At 36.2% G+C, this 17,767-nt stretch overlaps 1 protein-coding gene across 8 annotated transcripts in view; it reads right to left on the bottom strand.

Annotated features, from left to right (window-relative positions):
- osa (trithorax group protein osa) overlaps nt 1-16,158 on the bottom strand; it is an 86,315-nt gene extending 70,157 nt beyond the window's left edge. For 7 of the 8 annotated variants that reach the window (XM_085189812.1, XM_085189816.1, XM_085189818.1 and 4 more), the window contains exons 1-2: nt 14,942-16,158; nt 996-1,160 (exon numbers count right to left, since the gene is read on the bottom strand). In XM_085189812.1, coding sequence (XP_085045938.1) covers nt 996-1,160; nt 14,942-15,487 — 711 coding nt within the window. In that variant the 5' untranslated portion in view covers nt 15,488-16,158. The remainder of the gene's footprint in view (nt 1-995; nt 1,161-14,941) is intronic. The other variant, XM_085189820.1, reaches the window with a different exon arrangement.
- Between the last annotated feature and the right edge of the window lie 1,609 nt (nt 16,159-17,767).

Below are 17,767 nucleotides of genomic sequence, written 5' to 3'. Positions count from 1 at the left end.
AGATACATAAATATTTAAAGATTACCTTAATTAAGTAGGTATTTTAATTAGCTGTTCGTTATATTGAAAAAAAATGAAACTTCTTAAAAAAAATCTTTATGAAGACATAAGATTTTTGTTCAAATAAAATTAAATCAGCATCACGCTGTATCCCGCGTGGAACCGAAAGCACGCGTGGTCCCGTCCGGAACTTAGTGTTAAGACACTCCATTCCCCACTTTCTGCCGAATTCTGGAGGCATTGTATGTTCAGTGGCAGAACTCAACGCCGCAGTTTGCCTCGGCACCAGAGCGTAGAAATGGAAATATAAATTTTAATAAATATCTCATCTCTTCGACTGGGAATCGAACCCACAACCCGTCGGTTTTACAGTGACACTTTGTGCCCATGCGCCATGACTAAAGATTGTTAATAAAGATTATTTGTATGTCACAGTCTTGTTGACTTTAAAGAAACCACTAATTAAAATCGTCAGTTATAATCAAAAGGTCAAATTGTTAAAACACAAAAAGAAAGCTTCTAAAATAAAAAGAAACAACGGAACGAACTGTAAACGTTTAAATTGTAGTCTCTTGTAAGCTCAGAGTAAATAAAATCTTAAGATTCGTTCAAGAGGTGATTTAAAATAGAATTTAACGAATAACGTTCTATGAGGACTGTTTTTTTTAACTATTTATTTAAAATAACTAAATATATTGTTTTTTATTTTAACTTATAATTCTGTTGTGCATAAGTATTAACAAATATTCATATAAAAATGTGATTTACCTAATATGTTTTCTATAAAACAGTAATTTAACCTAGGGCTTAGTCCAGATTATATGTGACACTTTTAAAATTACAAATATCTCTTCAGCAGCAAAGAGTAGCGCAAAGACAAGCTTAATAGAATTACTTTGTAACTATAAATATATAGTAAATTTATTAAAAAATCCAATAAAAACGATAAATACAATGAATACTCATCAACAATCTCATAGTGTACTAAGACAAACCTGGTGCGGCGAGAAGGGCGGACGCGAGTTGGGTGCTCCAGGATGGCCCGGCGGTGGCGGATACCTGGGCGGGTAGGAGCCCGGCGGGCCGTACGCGCCCGGCGGCTGCTGCGGCCCGCCGGGGGCGCCAGCGCCGTACGGCGGACCTCCGTACCCTCGCGGCGGCTGAAAACATAGATTGTGTTCGTTAATCAGATTTCTACTAATCTATAATAGAGGCCAGTCGTAGCGCAAGGACACTGAAAACGCGACATGTTGTGGTGTCGGTTCCCACTTCACTCCGTTTCCAGGTTCCCTCTGCCTACCCTGCTATGTGCACGTTACAGTGTGAAACTACAACACTAAATGACAACAGATCCAATTCTACTAGTGGGCATAAGAGTCACTTATCATTCAAAAATATATTTAGAAAATTATTTAAATAAATTTGTCATTTAAAAAATGAAACGAAAAACGGTTTTAGCAGGTTTACACTATAAGCCCACGATTTAATTATGAATCATTCATCCCTTTACTTAAAACATAATAAAATTACATTAGGATTTGCCACCTAGCTTGCAATATATCTTTTTCAGAAGAGTACGGGTTAGTACTCGTTACTCTATTGAGTAATCTGCCTTAATAAATTTTACATGATGATACAAAAAAAATGGTTGCGTGAAGAGGCCACGGTTACATATTTTAATAATTTTCGTTAGATATCATAAAAAAAATAATTACCGATCTAAATACTTTTATAAGAGTTTTATAAAAGACACATTAGGATATGTGTGTATGATATATTAATATTATTTCAATATACACTTATCACTTTTGTAGAAGTTTTTAGCAAATTATTCTTCATACAAGAAATGTTTCAACCAAGGTAAATCTTGCAGTCATTCTTATATATAACTACGATCAATTATGACAAAATATTTCGTTCAAAACAGTTTATTTACTCACACAAAGATTTATAATATGATCCATCTAAGATCAATTAAGTTCTATTATTTTGAAATAATTTTGGAAACCATTATTGGTTTACGGATAAAGCGAAGTTCGGAAGACGTTTCCAACAAAATGCTAAACGTAGGTATATAAAATATAAGCTATAATATTATGAAGGCGACTTTCCAGGAAAATGCTAAAACTAGGAGAAGATTATATAATTTTTTCTAGTGTCACGCTGTATCCCGCACGTAGCAAAGTAGGTAGCAGAGAAAACTTAGTGTTAAGACACTCTACTTCCCATTTTCCGCAAAAGCCGCCGAATTCTGGAGGCATTATAATATTAAGAATAAAAATAAATAATGTTATATGAGCTCCTTCTAATGATAACAAATGAATAATATCTAAATGTGTTTATAATATGATGATCGTATTACATAATTTATGTTAGGCATATAGATTACAAAGAATAGTATGACTAATGTTTACATAAGCTCGTCCTATATCGTCGGAGTGGAAATCTTATCATTTTTACTTTTACAACTTTGGCGACATTGTTTAATTGATGCATTTTTTTTTTCATTTTTATTGTGTGTGAGTAAGAAACGGCGTAATTGCAGTTTTCACTGTTGTATTTTGGCAAGCTTCCCTTAACATTTAGTGTTTGTTTTATTTCAATCAGTTTGCAAATTAAAAACTTTCACCATTTAAAATAATATTGTTTGACAAAATTGCATTTTAATATAGATATTTATAATTGATTTTCAAATAATTTTTTTGCGTCACGCTATACTCAACGCTGCCCTTTTGCCTTGACATCAGAGCGAAGAAATGAAAATAATAAATATTTCATTTCCTCGAATGGATATCGAACCCATTATTACTCCTACGCCACGACTTGCCTCAACAACAAACCATTATTGTTCTAAGGAAACGAAAGTATGCAGATTAATAATTATGTAATTCAAGCAGGCGAAGCTACCAGCGGATCGCTAGTGAATAATAATAATAAATTCTTATATCCCTGTAAAAAAAATCTCTTACACAAAATATTTCAGCTTCACAGTAGCTGCAAAAACGAGCTAATGTAATATCAATTTTCAGATAGGTATCGAGCATCTAAATAATTGACGGCCAAAGTAATTCGCTGTGCCAACAATGCCGCCCGTTTCAGTTTTCAGCTCTCATTTTGTTCTATGATGGAAATTCAATTATTCCGTGCGAGCTGCGCCCCGAGGCGAACGAGCGCCGAGATCGGTCGGTACCCTTTGATCGAATGTTTTACATCTAGAGAGGACGGCGAGAAGGCTTGACGCCGAAAGCTTCAGCGGCATCGAGGCCGGCAGATATGAGGAGTTTGTCCGCCAATTAGACTTACATTTTTACAAACATCAGGGTGTTTTATGGAGGATTGTATGATTTACGAGGGCGGCGTGGGGGAGGGGTGGAGGTGGAAGTGGAGGGATGGCGTTGGCGAGGGTTGCGTGCGGCGGGCGCGGGGCGGGGGAGGCGGGGCGGCGCGCGCCATTGGCGGACGCGGCATCGATCGCGCGGCCCGCCCGCGCCGCCAGCCTCCACCTACGTTAATAAGTAATCACCGACCCCGCGATACCTCAGCGAGTCTCAGTTTTCCGGACGGAGCCTGGAACCGCTGAGACGGCGGCCGAGGCCGGTATCTCCAGTCGGTCGGAACAAAGAGCCGCCACACGGGGCGACATCCGTATTGATTTATGCAGTAATTGACCCGCGGGTAGGTGGTAGGTGATAGGTGCGCAGCTCGCGCATACCTCCGCCCGCTACGCACCTACACTGCCTCTACACGCACCCGGTATCTATTATATGAAAGAGAACAATGCATTTCGATCAATGTAACGTTACGACAATTTATTGACCTATTTCGAAGCGAAACGATCAAATTCGACTGAATTGTTCCTTAAATAGTATAAACACGATATGTATGGTATGGCTGTTCTAATAGCTCATAAACATATGAATAAAATGAAGCAAAAGTAGCATTGACCTATTGCCTTACAACCAAGGCTTCTCCGAGAGACTCATAAAGATTTGTTTAATGGACCGGAGGATTTTGTTGGGTTTCGGGATCAGAAGGGGAGGCGGCCTTTGTAGTTAGTACATTTATAAACTTATTCTGGTATACAGTACAGTTGTAACATCCAGAGATATTTATTTGAATTATAAAAAACTTTTTCTGTTGTAAAATAATACATTCCATATTAATTAATCATATTCCATAATTTTTATACTTAGGTAAGAAATTGTAATTAATTGTTGTTTCAATAATATTACAAAATAACTAATGAATACCATCAAAGGTTTAGGAAAAAATAATTTTAGTAATCCTCTATGTATATGTACTAATACAGATTATCTGCTAAACATTTTATCGTGTTAAAATAATGTATACATCTATTGTGTACAGTTCAAATATCTATTTAATTATTTTTAGGTATTTTAGTCACAGGAGTCCAATAATATTTAATATTTCGACCACAAAATGCGCAGAAGCGACGACTGGAAGTCTGGAAAAACTGAATTTGACTGGAAACACCGAAGACAAAAGATTGCTCGGTTTTTCACCATCACGATGGACCGGTCAAGATATGGAATCATCATCTTCCAGGTTTTATACGGTTAAGAGAGACGCGCTGAAAAGAACCTCAGACATGAGGGACCGACAACAGTTTCCAAAAATATAAACGTTCACCTAATAACACACAACAAAATATTTAAAACTTAAAAAGAAACTCAACACAAAATCACAAATGATAGAAAAATCTAATCTAAAACAATTTCCTCCCACCCAATCATCACCTTACATACAAAAAAAAACAAGTTTCATTAATGAACCTAAATATAATGATAAGCCGATAAACGGTAACATGAATGGGGGCCGGTCGGTGGGCACCGGGCATATTTAATTAGATATAATATTCTGGGTCGTCGCAACCGCATTGCATCAAACGCCAGTGCAAGTGCAAACCGTTAGGAATGCGACCGGACTCCGGCCGGGCGGCGTCACTCGCATCACTATTATGTCATTAACTGACATAATGAACTGGGGGTGTGTGTTATTATGAACGGAAATTATCGATAAATACTTTTAAATCGGATGTGCGTGATGTTTTAAGTAGTTATTTATTTATTTTTTGTTTCACGCTGTATAATGATACCGATGCCTACCATGCTATGTGCGGGACACAGCAGGGTAGGCAGACGGGAATGTAAGAGTTAAGACACCGTTTCCATTAAGACACTTCTCTCTCGTTAACAAAGCGAAGAAATAAAGATATTAAATATTTCATTTCTTGTTGACTGGCCTCAGCATTCATTTTATGCTTAAAGAATTTTAAGATGACAATTCTATTAGTTATTCACATCGTCGTAGCACAGCGTCTGAAAGTAAATGCGACCGTTATGGATTCAATTTCCATTGAAAGGAAAGAATTATTTTCGTTTTCTCTCTCTAATAATAAGACATACTGTGGCTATGAGTTGCATCATTCAAAATGTAATATCTCGAAAGATGGGAACAGGGTATCTTAATACTAGGTTCCCTCTGCCTACTTTGCTATTTACGAGGTACCTACAACGAGAACGACAACTGCAAAACATATAGTTTCCGTTGACGTAAAAATATAGACCAATATCAAAACAATTTAACGGTGTCGACGACGCTTAGACGCGTTTGTTTCGAATCTGTATCAAATATTTCAGTATGAATACATATATACTATAGTCAAGGACAAGAGCAATATAAAAATTTACAAAAAGTAAACAGTGTATATATATATATATATATATATATATATATATATATATATATATATATATATATAGCAGAAATGCTAATGACCTATGACTAATACAGGAGGCCAGTAATGTATGTATAATATCGACATTCGCACAAACAACAGTGGCAGTCCGTACACGCTGGCGGATACGAGCATACGTTACATAACTCTTTGATTGTGTTTGTAAAAAGTTGGGGATTCCCCCAACTACATGCGCACCTTACATCTGTACATTTGTGTGAGTGTAACCTTGCCTTCCTTTACATATTAAATGCCGTCGGGGCTATCCCTTTGCGTATCTACAAAAAAAAAAACGGACGCATAATGGCTGGTATTGTTGAAAGAAAAAAGGAGGAAACGAACGAGATGGGATTGAATGTTATTACTATTATTACTTTATTTCAGTGAGCTCCTGAGAGAAACTATAAAAGGCACGCTGACCGGTTTACTTTTTGTGCTCGTTTGAGAATCAACAATGGGACGTAAGCCGTATTCATCACATCCTCAGTTCCGGTCTCTGATGGCACGTGACATGCTCCTTACCCAAACAATAATGCCAACTCAAACCTTTTTTTTTTTTAAATAAATTCGAAATATGACAAATGCGACGTATTTGTAGCCGCTCTCTACCCTTCTTGTCAAACTTAACATGTTGTTTTCGTGTATAAATTACATGTCTATGAACGAAAACGTCATCTCAAGATCGATCTCAGATTTGAGAACGATTAATAAATACGAGCCTAAACTAGCAATAGATTCATAATTGATTCATTCACAATAACGAAAACAACCAACCATGTGTTGACCTTACATAACAATAATGATAATCAATGTGAAAACACAACACACCCACACACACACAAACACAAGTCAAAATACAAAAGCAACACAAATGTACAATTTAAAGATAATTATTCGATTATCGAGTGTTGTGACGAAACGCGACTCGCACGCGTCACCGTCTGACGGCCTCATCGAATAGTACACACCTATTCGTAAGTAGGTAAATATGTGTGTGTGTGTGTGTGTGTGTTTAATTATAAATACCTATTTATAGAAACAACATTAACGTTGTGCTATGCGGTCGGTTACGACGCGCTATTTCGGTATCTGGCGTCACCAGCACAACACCGCGAATGTCAAGTCAAGCTCGCGGTGTTGTGCTGGTGCAACAGGTGTTCACCACAGCACCTACATGTGGTCTCATTTAATCTCGTATAAGCTAAACACACTATCATTAATTTATGGTGATGCATTTATATCGCTTGCCACGTATCTAGGACACGGCCGACGCGTGTGTCGCGCGGAATAAATACTATGGACGTTCATTTTACCGTGTCGCTCTCATTAACTTTGAAAACTAAAGCGACATTTCAGCTTCGCGCAAATTGTACCCCAAAGTCGACATGCGATATTAAATTAACGTTTAATATTGCAAATTGAGGTAATCCACTCGATATTTTTGAACACTTCTCACTTATACAAGTACCGAGTAGGTTATACCAGTAACATATTGCAAATTATACATTTTTACTGAAAAAGTTTATATCTTTGGTAGTTACCTAATAAAGGAAGTGTATAATTTTGACAAATGATTAAGGAATCTTATTATAGTTCAAACTGTTGTGGGTACGATTTCCACTTAAGGGATTGAATTATTATTTATTAATATTTTAATTTCTTCGCTCTGGTAAATAGGCCAAAACGCGGCGTTGTACTCCGCCACTCAATACGCAATGCCTTGAAAATTCGGCGGAAAATGGGAGATGGAGTGTGTTAACAACAGGTTCTCTCTGTCTATCTACCCCAATATATGTGGGATGCGCGTAAAGCTGAAGAGAAGAAGTAAATTGACAAGCAGCCGCCTTATGGCACTTACAAAGCAAAGTGCAGCAAAACCTTCCTAATTCAATTATATACATTCGACATTTATTTATAAAATTGTCAATTAAATTGTAAATCACAATATCGACACATCTCGCACGCAACAAGTGTAAACAAAGGGATTACAAGTGTTACTGACCTAATAAAGCGACCCCTTTCCCACCCAAGACGGTTCAATAAAGAACTCCCTTTAGGTACCTACATACCTACTATCCGGGGTACATAGGAGTGGCGGTCGTGACCTTTGACGTAGATATACTGGTAATGTAGGTACAGACGCCCGCCCGTTATGTACCCCACAATTCAAAGATTAAAAATATTTATCCCTCTTGGAGGTGGCATTTTCGGTTTAAATTTTACTACAATGAAGTCTAAAGCTTCGCCTTTGAATTGCATAAAAATATCATCGTTTTGATTCAAAAATATAGGAGTGTGTGTTACTTTCCACATTGATACGCAATATTAACACTAGTATTAGGAAATATTTAGTTATCTGTTGGACACCAAATGATTATTTTATTTTGGTGTTTCATTTCATTGTTGAAACTTCAAGCAAAATTATAATTTTTACAGCTTCTCACTGTAACCAACATGAAACAGGGTAAATAGAGAGAGCCTAGTGATAAAACACTCCGATCTCCACTTTCCGCCGAATTCTGGATCTGCATCCACATGCATCCATGCTGCTGAGACTGCATCCACAACGCCAACAAGTGGCGGAACTCAACTCGACACCAGAGCGAAGAAATGAAAATGTCAAATATTCCATTTCCTCCAGGCCCCAAATACCATGAAACATAAAATTTTCATTATTGATCGACAACTTTAAAATAATTTTATAGACTAGAACTTTGTACCTATATACATACATATATTTATATGTACGTGGTACGAGTCATTTACCTTTCCGACTGCGTTCAGGCAGAGGTCCTTGGCAATGGCCCCTTTCGCATTCATATATAATACATTTATCGATGTAAGTTACGTCAGACCGTTTGCATTGCGAAGGTTGAACGGTAATTACATTATTTATGTAATTAATACGTAACTAATTCTAGTTGCCACGCATTAGTGTTGATAATAATATAAATCTATAAATAGTGCCAGGCACAAGATTGTGCACGCAACAGGTTGTGGGTTCGATTCTCCCTCAAGCTCTCTCTTCTCGCTCTGATGAGGAGGCAAAGTGTTGCACTCAACACACATATAGCAACGAAGTGTCTTAATGGCAACAGAGCTTCTAAACACTAGGATCCAAGGTTCACTCAAAAAAATAGCAATAGTACGACAAACTTTTCATAGGATTGTTATAGTTTTCTAAGTCAAAATCCTAATAAATGTGACAAAAACAAATAAAACTAAATATATCTTTTCTAGTTATGTTTTGAATCTCATTATTTATTATGAATAATGAATGACTCACAACGTGTTCCAAGTCTGACGGCCGTCTAGCAAGGCACAGAGACAATGGGCTTGACCTACACAGTACGGAGGTTTCCCGACGTTTTGACTTCCAGCTCCCGAGGACGGGCAAGGGGGGGAGCCGGTGATTACATGACGTCACGGTGGTTTAACGACCCCATTATAACATTACATATTGTATGAACGAATGAATGAAGGTATTATGTTGACGTGGAGTGATTCAATTTAGTACTCAAGATTACTCACTTTTATCACTTAGTATGTGTTTAATCTTTACGCTGTATCCCGCACACAGCAGGATACGCAAAGCGAACGTAGTGGTAAGACACTCGAAACTCAACTACAAGTTTTACCTCGTTACCTGAACGAGGAAATGAATCCACAACCCGTCACGTTTACAGTCACACGCTTGTGCTACCGAGGTATGTCATAACCTAATTTAGTACTTTGTAACACATGTATTCGTATGAATTTAACTCTAAGTCGGTTAATGATTTCTTTCACTATTTATAAGCTACTAGAGCCGAGTCTCTAAACACCAGATGTTGGTTCAAATTCAAGTAAAAATGCAATACATTTATAAACCCTCGATCATTAGTTATTAGCCAGCAGAGGCAATAAACAAAACTGCCAAATCATTACCAGTACAGTACACATCGAGAGTATTGACCAGCTAATATCAAGTGTAATTCTAATAGACGTCAGTTAAGCGGTCAACCACCCCCGATGCCATTATCCGAGCACAACACAATGACACGACTATAGGGGCCACGCCGCACGGGTCCGAGACGGCTGGCTGGCATCGCATTGATTTTACGAAATCCACATCACGGCCTCAGAATGAACGGTCTCCGGTCGGGGCCCATTCATCTCGTTTTCATGTACACACCCGCTATTGCGATACGAAAGTGAGAGCGAAATTTACTCGGTGCCTGCAGTACGCACCGCAACGTGCCCGACCTAAATACGAAGAGAATAGAATATCGATCACGCCACTAACACGTTAATACTTAATCAAAGCTGCCTATTCTACATATAATTCGGGGCCGAGCTGGTGCTATCTGGGTTATTAGTTTACTATCATTAGCTAAAGGAATGTCATTGACTGTATATTATTTAATTTATTATGCTCATCGTCTATGGGATAGAACTTTTGTTGTGAGCTTCACGCTGAATCTCGCTTATCGCATGATAGGTAGAGAGAGTCTAGTGGTAAGACACTTCCTCCCCATTTTCCATTGAATTGTGGAGGCATTACCTATTGAGTTGCAGAACTCAATACCTCTCTTACCTTTCATTTAGGATTAGGATTCCATTCAGGATAGGACCGATCGATTCATCCAACAAATAAACAAGAAAAAACCCATCGACAGTTTATTGCGTGAACGTTCTCAGCGTTTGCCAGAATCGAGAGCAATACGTAACACACATACATACAGCTAAATCTAAATATAGCGGGCGCCGATATCAGCGGCTCGCCCTTGAACCAGTCGCACGGAAACATTTTATTATTATTACCGAGAGCTGTCGGCGAGCACGAGTGTGCCGGGTCGACGACCCCGCGGCCACGTGTCTCCTTATCGACAACTATCTAACACGATTGCGGGTAAACAACACGCTGAGATAAATTACTAATTCCGCAACACGTTCACTCACTCATTCATACATTTATAATTGTGTCATCGAGACGTTTCCGATCGCCATTGTTGAATGAGCGTCAACTTGTGTACACATACGAATATATCGAAACGTTAGCTTTTCTAAAAAGAGTCAGTCATATAAGAGGAGTCGAATTGTCACAATGGAGACAATTTGTAGAAACACAACTTCATTCACCAAAAATAGTACACAAGAAACGTTTTTCTTACTGCAACATACATCATTTAAACTCTTTCCTTTCCAAAAACAACACAAAAGCAACCTCATAATAATGCACAAATTGCAAAAGGAGCCTGACTGACCGACCACCTCACCGTGGGAAGTAGGACAGCGTTACGTAACCGGTATCCGTTCAGCGGCCAGCCCACACGGGTACATCCTTACAAATGCGTACGACCTTGAATGTGAACTCAAAGTGTAAACAGCACGTGCCCGATGCATTGTTTTATGGACTCACTGCGGCCCGGCAACAATCGCACTAGGATTTACATGTAAATCGTACAAATGTATGTACCGTTATATGAGATTACTTACTAACGCATTTCAAGAAGAATGTATTGAGCAAAACAGAAAACTTTGGACTCTTAAGAAATTGTAGTCATTCAAACTCACAAAGCAATCAAATCCTTATTCCAAAATCTAAGTATAATAAACTACGACATATGAAAAAGTCTTAAAAAACGAAACTACAAAACACAAAACAAATTAGGAAAACATTTACCAATTCAACCATACAATACCCATCAAGCTAGCCAACCCGAGGGAGGGATTGGTAAAACGAGACCCTCTCAAATACACGCAGAACCTGGAAAACACGTATCACATGTCAAGTTCCATTCACGTGAACACCGTCAAACACGTCCCGGCGCCGCAGCCCCTACATAATGCATGTGCGGAAAGTGGAAGCGGCAGAACGACGCGGAGGCCTCGCCTCGTAATTGAGAGACGAACGCACAAATCTCGGGCCTGGAAACGAGTAATATTTGCCTACACATCAAACTTTCACTATCGCGCTACGCTTTCGTTTTTATATCCGCTAACAGCGACGGGCCAGCTTTGTTGTTCCTTCGCGATGTTTTTTCCTTTTTTGCGAATGCCAACCGACATTCACAAGCGTGAATTCAACAACACAAAAACATATACATTTTATATCTATTTTTTTTTGCCTTTACTTGTGAATGCGAAATATTATCGTAAAGTCATCAATGAAATTATTAAATCTTTTTATGTATTGATGTAAAAGTAATGTTACTATAGATTTACTTTGTTCTATTAGCGGCTGGAGTTAAAACAAGACAATTACTACCATAACTGCTAGTATTGAACAAGTATTTCTTACCTCTTTTTCTAAAGTCTTATTACAATACAATGGAAAACAAAGTAACCTATCACTAGGCGCTTTTTGAATCTTGGTTCACGCGAGAACATAAAGACCAAGTTAAGAGAGCGTTTAGTTTCTTTTCTGCTCAATAACATCTTCAAGTTTCACAAATTGACAGCATTATAGTGTTCCAAAATGACTCTTATGTCATAACTTCACCTTTACTAATATTCTATTAGCAACTAGTAATTATTCACTTTTAGTAATGTCATTATTGTATAAAAAAAATGGGAATCTCTTTATAAATATTTTATATTCAAATATAAATTATGAGATAAAAACATCAATCACAAGTTCAATCTAGGTTAAATATAATACTTATTCGGTTTACAAAGACATATGAAATATTTCATCCAAAACTGGCCATACATTTTCAATATTAGTCCGTGAACTTGAGGTGACGTGAGCCATGACGGACGCTAACGAGTGAGTTACGTAAATAAATAACTATAATTTTGTGCTATTCAAAAAAATAGAATATTACTGCACGAGATTCTTACAAATTACAATGAAAGTCACAACTTTGAATCATTAATAATTTCAAATCTCAATAACATAAAATATAGTACAAACAGGTGACATTTGTCATTAATATTGTTTTTGAGAAATGGAAGTATAGGCAGAACTGCATGAAAACTAGTGACAAGTCAAAAGCAAGGAAGTAAAGATTTTAGTCTCTAAATAACCTAATAGGTTATGTTTCAATGATATCCACCCTTCTAAAACATTTTTTTAGACAAGTTAGCGAAAATTAAACTAGTCGAAATTTAATATTGTCTCTCAAAAGAATAGCAAATTATATAATACAGAAGTTATGTTTAAAAAAAATGTAATTGATATAAGGAAAAATTGTGTCTACTTTATATGAAGACTGATGATATATCTAATTAATCTGTGAAAACACATCTGTTTGATAATTATAATATCATATAAAAACAAAGCTGTGGTAGAGTAGATTTCATAATTAAATTGTTTGGTCTTACTGACATGTATTAGTATGTAAGGGTTTACATAAAGCAAGAACCACGTTTGACTGCAACTAAGTAGAAATGCATATATATGTGATGCTATGGGCAAAGTGCTATGTTAAATAAAACTACAAATATGGATCTATTTGTGAGGGTTAATATAGTTGTTTTATAGATTAACATTGAGTCCTGCTATAGCCGTTATGTGACGGGAAGCAACTAGTGTTAGGTCCCTTTGGTTCCCATGCCTTAGTTAATTTTGGACTGCTGCCTTAGATTCAGCAGCACTTGCTGAGTAGTGGAACTCAATAGCATTCTTTGTCTTATTGCCAGATCAAGAAAATTAAATTAATTAATTACTAGTGGGAATTGAACTCACAACAGTTGCATATACATTCATTGCATAAAGAAAATCAACTTCTTTGGAAAAATCTTAAATTTTACTATAAAATTCCTTGGTATAATTATAACTTTAAATGTTAAATAAAATATTTTAAAATAATAACAGGTATTAACATTAAACATTTTTTTTCGGCAAGTGACTAATAAATAATTAATTTCAGAGAACATTTTAATGTATTCCAAAATGAAATACAAATTGCTGCAATAAAACAATTTAAATGCAATTACAATTACAATAACATTCAAAAATAGCAAATTTTTATTATCATCCTATAAGAATAAATGAACTGTTCACAGGCACACCACTCTCAAATCTGAGATCGATCTTGAGAGCAATTTATAAATACCAGCCTTAGTGTAATAACCATTTAACTACATGAAAAGACAATTTGATAATTATCAAAACTAGAGTTTTATTTGTACTATTATACCTATTTTACAGGATAAGTACATATTTTTTCAGATCTTCATTATAAAAATTTGATTCAAAATTCACTTCACTCTCAGATCATGTTTTAATTTGAACGATTAAAGCAATTAATTTGTTACTGGTTTAAAAAAATATGGTCATATGCTTATAATATAGATGAGTGAGATTCATTATTAGATTTTGTATTCTCCATACAACATTGGCAAAGTTAAGTTATGTACTCGGACAGCACACTATGCCATACTTTAAATACTCAACTGAAGTAAATATTGTTGATGTGACAAAAAATATTAACAAATTAATCAGAAATTATATATAATAACAAAACAGTTTTTTTATGGAGAAATTGGAATATCTTTTTTTTTTAATAAGAAAGTTCAACATTTCAATAAGTAATTAGACAGAAAATTTTAACTTACTCAAAGTCCACCAATTCATGTTAAAATTTTAACATTTCTTTATAAATAAATTTTTGACTAGTATTTCTTATTAATTGAATATGTACTATCAGATTAAAATTACATCTTTATTGATACATTCTATGATATTTATTAAATCTTATATTATGAAGGAAACTAAAAAACAACGCATATTATATTTTCTTATATATTCATTTCACTTTTTATTCAATTATTGAATTCATCAATTTGTATAGTGAACGGCCCAAGTATTACATTTACTTAAAATATTGAACTTTTTGATATTTTATAAAAAGTTGAATGTTGCGACAAAGCATTAAATTAACTTAAATTTGTGAAGGGATATACTATATTGAAAACTAAATTAAAAAGACCAAATACTATATAAGGTAACTCATATCTAAATAGAAATTAAAAATTATTTACAAGATTTTATTCTCATGCTAAATTAGATAAAATGACAAAACTCTATTAATATAGTGAAAAACATAATAAGTGCAATAATAATTGCGGAGTTATGTCTAATTAGATTTCTTTTTATAATTTAAATAAAAAATATGACACTTACTCTCTTCATCTAAATTTATACAAATATGTTTTATGTTTTGAGTTACATGTTTATAATTTAAATAGACTTACCGTAGAATTTCTATATGGACTTGCTTGAGGATTGTATGGTGGCATAGGTCTCGGTTGCGGCCAACCAGGAGCAGGTCCGTAGCCCCCGGGCGGCTGTTCGTAGCTATTTGGATAGCGGTGAGGCGGCGCTCCACTGGACTGGAGCAACGAGTTTAGTGTAGGCGTCGGGCCCGGCGCCTGGGACACAGTCTGTCCCGGGAAAAATCTCTGTTGCGGCGGTGGACGCGGTTTACCGGGAAAACCGGGTCGTTGAGCATAATAGGGATCAGCGCCCTCCGGATACCGATACGGCGCGTACTGGTCCGGCACCGGGCGCTCCCCGGGCCGGTCGTGGCCGGGCGCCTCGCCAGCGTCGCGCGGCGGCCCCGGGTCGGCCGACATCGGTGACTTACTCTTTGTATTCATAACGCCATCGGGCGGAACGCGCCCGACGGACTTGTCGGTGCCGTTTTGTAAAAGAACGTTCCGAGATTCACTGAGCTGTTCCGATGGACTCTGATCCACGTTCGCTTCGCTTCGCTGAGACTCCGCCTGCGTCGCAGCCATCTTCGGCTGGTAGCGGCCGTCCCTGCTTACACTAAGCTTTGACAATCGACCGGCTCAGTTACGTTACATCGAAAACGGGCGTCGGATAACAAAACCGCGACGCGGACACTTCCATCACTAAAAGGCCAAGTAACTTCGCACTGATTGTAACGCGAATATGACGAAAAATCGTTCACCGTTGCACACACATCGATCACATATCTACTCCATTCGCGTAAACGAGGTTATGGAAAAGGTTACATATCTAGCGGGCGCTTTTGTCATGTTCAAACCGAACATTTCATATCACTTGCACATTTATGACACTATGGACGCAATCACTTGAAACAAATCTCATTCCCGAGTATCAAATTCGTGAAATTCTTAAAAACAGAACAATAGAATCACGAAACTTCCAAAATTATTGGCGTCCGCCATTAGCAGACTTGAATCCTACAGCGCTTGTCGACGCTTTTGCCTATCTTCACTTCGGTGACAAAAAAATAAAAATATAAAAATGTAGCATTTACAAGCACAGAATATTATTAAACATGTAATTTATTACCATTTGTGTTTTGGAAAGACTAAATTATTAGACTAGAAGCACCAAATATTGAAAATAGGAGAAAAATTATCTGTGCATGTTTACATTTCCGTAATACTGGGACCACGTAGTAACTACAGTAATGCCAACATCAAAATATTTCTTGACTAGTTCCGCTGGCGCCAATACATTTGTTGCTATATTCACTATGTATTATATGCTTAATAATTGAAAAAATGAAAGAAAAGAAATATTAATTCGGTTGTTTAATGCAAGTAAGTAAATAAATTATAGTTATTTCTGTTGAAAATATATAATATTGATAATTATTTTAAACTACTTATAAGGAGATATATATTTGACTTTTAATACCAACCTAAAGGTTTGTTTATTTGATGTCAGTACACAGATAATAATTCTAATATAAAAATATACAGGTGAAGTTCTGATTATATTTATTTTTAATTTAAATTAATACCGTAATCCTCTTTGTCACAATATATTAAAAACATTGTTAACATTAACATGTCTGACACAATATATAATTATATTTCTTACCTATGGTTTCAGTGTTGCAAGCGTAATAAAATATTTTCTATATTATAAATAGATTTGCTTATAAATTTTAGTTAAAAAAATAAATTATGATTATTCATATGCTTAGGATAATTAATCTGAACTCGATATTTTTTTTTTAATTTTATTAACTCTACCAATACAGCCCATACCTACCTAATATATATGTAACATTAGCATTTCTTTTTTTATTTTATAATTCACTTTATTTAGAATAAGTCTTATATGATACTAGGGCATTTGCACAGATTTACAAATATAGTTGATTAACATTTTAAGAATAACAACTTCTTTATGTTCTATATAGGAGAACATATCCGTTAACGGGCTTATATAAATTGTATCTTAGGGTGTCTATTATTATGAACTTACGCGTGCCCCCGTCGTGTTCCACTTTAGCCATTTGACCGCATCGTCCTCGCCACTACTGCATTAAAAGCAGCTGTCGGTGGCGCATTACTGTAACAAATGTGTATGATATGCTGTCTTGCTGTAATTTCACCTACTTGGTATTCTACGGCACCCCTCAAGTTTGTTAAACCCTGGGTCTCGTTCATTGTCAGTATCTTGAAACCTATATCCACCCCGTACACATGGTTGATAAATATGCTTCGTATTAAAATGATTCAAGTAATACTACCTATATGTTTTCTCGTAGATCGCTGAATACTGATATTTTTCAATGTTTGAAGTACTTAGTGTGCTAACTTTTAAAAGTATACGAGTATTTCTATTGTGAGAGCACAGTAGATCCTGATTGAAATCGTATAGTTATAAGAAATAATAAACACATTCTAACATTATTAAGCTAGAAAGATATAGTTTGATTAGTGGAACGCAGTAATCGGAGTAACTATTGCCAGGATTGGACTGAAATTGGGCGGCGGTGATCACTTACTATCATAATCTTTTATATATAAAAAAAATAAAAAACATCACTTAAATCGTGTAGATGTACTTAATTGTACTTATGGTCAGAGTTAATTCCGTTCTCCACTATACGACGAATTTTTCAAGACATTGAGTTGAGTGTCGTAACTCAACGCTGGACTTTTCCTTTGATGCCAGAGTGAAGAAATTAAAATATTAATAAATAATAATTCATTCACTTGAATGAGGATCGAACCCAGAACCGTCGCGTTGTAGTCAGTCACTCTTGTGCCCGGTGCTACGACTTTAAC

Source organism: Heliconius melpomene, chromosome 9 (genome assembly GCF_056956725.1).
Source record: "Heliconius melpomene rosina isolate 202511_hmr_F chromosome 9, ASM5695672v1, whole genome shotgun sequence".
NCBI classification, from domain to species: domain Eukaryota; kingdom Metazoa; phylum Arthropoda; class Insecta; order Lepidoptera; family Nymphalidae; genus Heliconius; species Heliconius melpomene.
This window is presented reverse-complemented; position numbering and strand designations above follow the sequence as displayed.